The 1802-nt window shown below is 53.2% G+C and overlaps 1 protein-coding gene across 1 annotated transcript in view; it reads right to left on the bottom strand.

The window, feature by feature from the left end:
• Positions 1-861, bottom strand: part of DLL1 (delta like canonical Notch ligand 1) — a 19732-nt gene extending 18871 nt beyond the window's left edge. The window contains exon 1 of the mRNA XM_019527495.1: positions 61-861. Coding sequence (XP_019383040.1) covers positions 61-120 — 60 coding nt within the window. The 5' untranslated portion in view covers positions 121-861. The remainder of the gene's footprint in view (positions 1-60) is intronic.
• Positions 862-1802: the final 941 nt, after the last annotated feature.

Below are 1802 nucleotides of genomic sequence, written 5' to 3'. Positions count from 1 at the left end.
CCCTCCCCCTCCAGGAGCCCCCAGGTCTCCCTCCCCTTAGCTCAACCCCCAGACACTCACCTGGCCAGGGCAAAGCAGCACCGAGAGGAGAGCAAGAGTCAGCATGCACTGAGCTCCCATGATGAGGGAGCTGAGGGGACTCTTCTTTTTCTTCCTCACTCTCTCTTTCTCTCTCTTCTTCCTTCCCCCCTTCCTTTTCTTCCTTTCCAAGGGGGTGGGGGAAAGTCTCTCTCAAGCGGCGCGGGCAGGAGAAGTCTCTGGACCCAGCCTGCCTGCGAGAGTTCGTGTGAAGGATTTCTTCCTCTTCCCGGACTCTCTTCTTGTCTTGTGCTGCTGATGCTTTGAGGTGCACCCTTGGGCGGCCCCCCAAAGGAAGGAGAAGGTGGTGTTTGAAGCTAATATTCTAAGCAGCAAGGTTTCCCCCTTCTCTTTCTTTTCCAATCCACGATTTCTTTTCTTTTTTAAAAAAATCGTATTTTGTGTGTCAGTTCAGTCTGTTGTTTTTCTTTTTCGCCTAAAGCGTCTTCTTCCCTCACCAGGAGAGAGGCAAAAAAAAAAAAAAGAGAGAGAGAAAGAAATAAAATAAGCCACTTAATTCCCAACAGAGGCAGAGAAAAAGGCTTCCCCAGGAAGATTAAAAATCAGCGATCTGGAAATCCCTGCAGACGAGGAGGAGGCGATAATTCCCGGTGCCTTCAGCCGAGGGGAGAGGCGGAGTGTGTGAACGTGTGTGTGTGCCGTGCAGCTCGCCCTGGGAGGTGTCAAGCAGCAGCGATTTGCAGATCACGTCGGACTCTTCTTGCAGAAAGCGAAGATCTGTCTCGCAGTGGCGGGGTTTTTTTGTTTGTTTGTTTGTTTTGTCTTTTGTTTGTGTTGGGGTTTTTTTGTTTCAAAGGAATCCAAGCCAAAAAAAAAAAAAAAGAAAGGAAAAGAAAGAAAGTCAGATGGTGGCGAACCGAGCGCGCCCGTGTGTGCTGCCGGCGCTCGCCGCGTGCGTGCGGTGCGATCGTGGCCGGTGCTCGGTGTCTCTCCGAGTGTCAAGCGCTAAGGATCTGCCTCTCATCGGGAGCCTGCCTCCCTTATATCCCGCCGGCCGCCTGCATGGCTAATGAGATGCAAATGAGCAGCCCCCCAATCTGGCTAGAGCTGTCACAAAGGAGCCACTTTTCCAAACCCTCCTCTCAATGGATCGCCAAATGGTCAGTGAGCTGTAAAATGTGCAATCCGCCTCCTCCTCCCTTGCCCCCTCCCCTCCGGCTCTCACAAAACGGGCTCATTTACATTCCTGCAAATGTGGTCACCTCAAGAATCCCCCTTCTGCTCCGGGGAGACGGCGGCACCCCCTCTGCCACACAGGGCCGGAGAGCGAGCCGCATGCTCCGGGGGCCGCAATTCCGGGCAAAGCACGGCTCTGCCAAGCGCAGTAACTTGGGGATACTTTACATCTCCTTTAGCTTTAAAGGGGGTGGGGGTCGGCGTGACACACGGGAGAAATCTGATGCTTTCCAATTCACACCATCTTCCCCTTGATATAATCCGGATGATTAAAGGGTGCGGGGGATAGGCACCAATGTGTAGGAGCGAGCAGAGCTGGGACTTGGTGCTCTTTTCCGCTTCTTAAAACCGCGCCGCGCTCAAGAGCGTGTTAAAGGCACGGAAATAATCCCGGTGGGGATCAAGTTTTTCCAAGTTGGAAAGATCGGAGGGACCAGGAGACTTCCTGAATGAACACACCATGCTGGATCCCCTACAGACAGTCTCCTAGGGAGGAAGGCGAACTGGGAAAAGCCAGGCATTCAAGC

This window comes from Gavialis gangeticus, unplaced genomic scaffold (genome assembly GCF_001723915.1).
Source record: "Gavialis gangeticus isolate Ggan-Ray unplaced genomic scaffold, GavGan_comp1, whole genome shotgun sequence".
Lineage (NCBI taxonomy): Eukaryota > Metazoa > Chordata > Crocodylia > Gavialidae > Gavialis > Gavialis gangeticus.
This window is presented reverse-complemented; position numbering and strand designations above follow the sequence as displayed.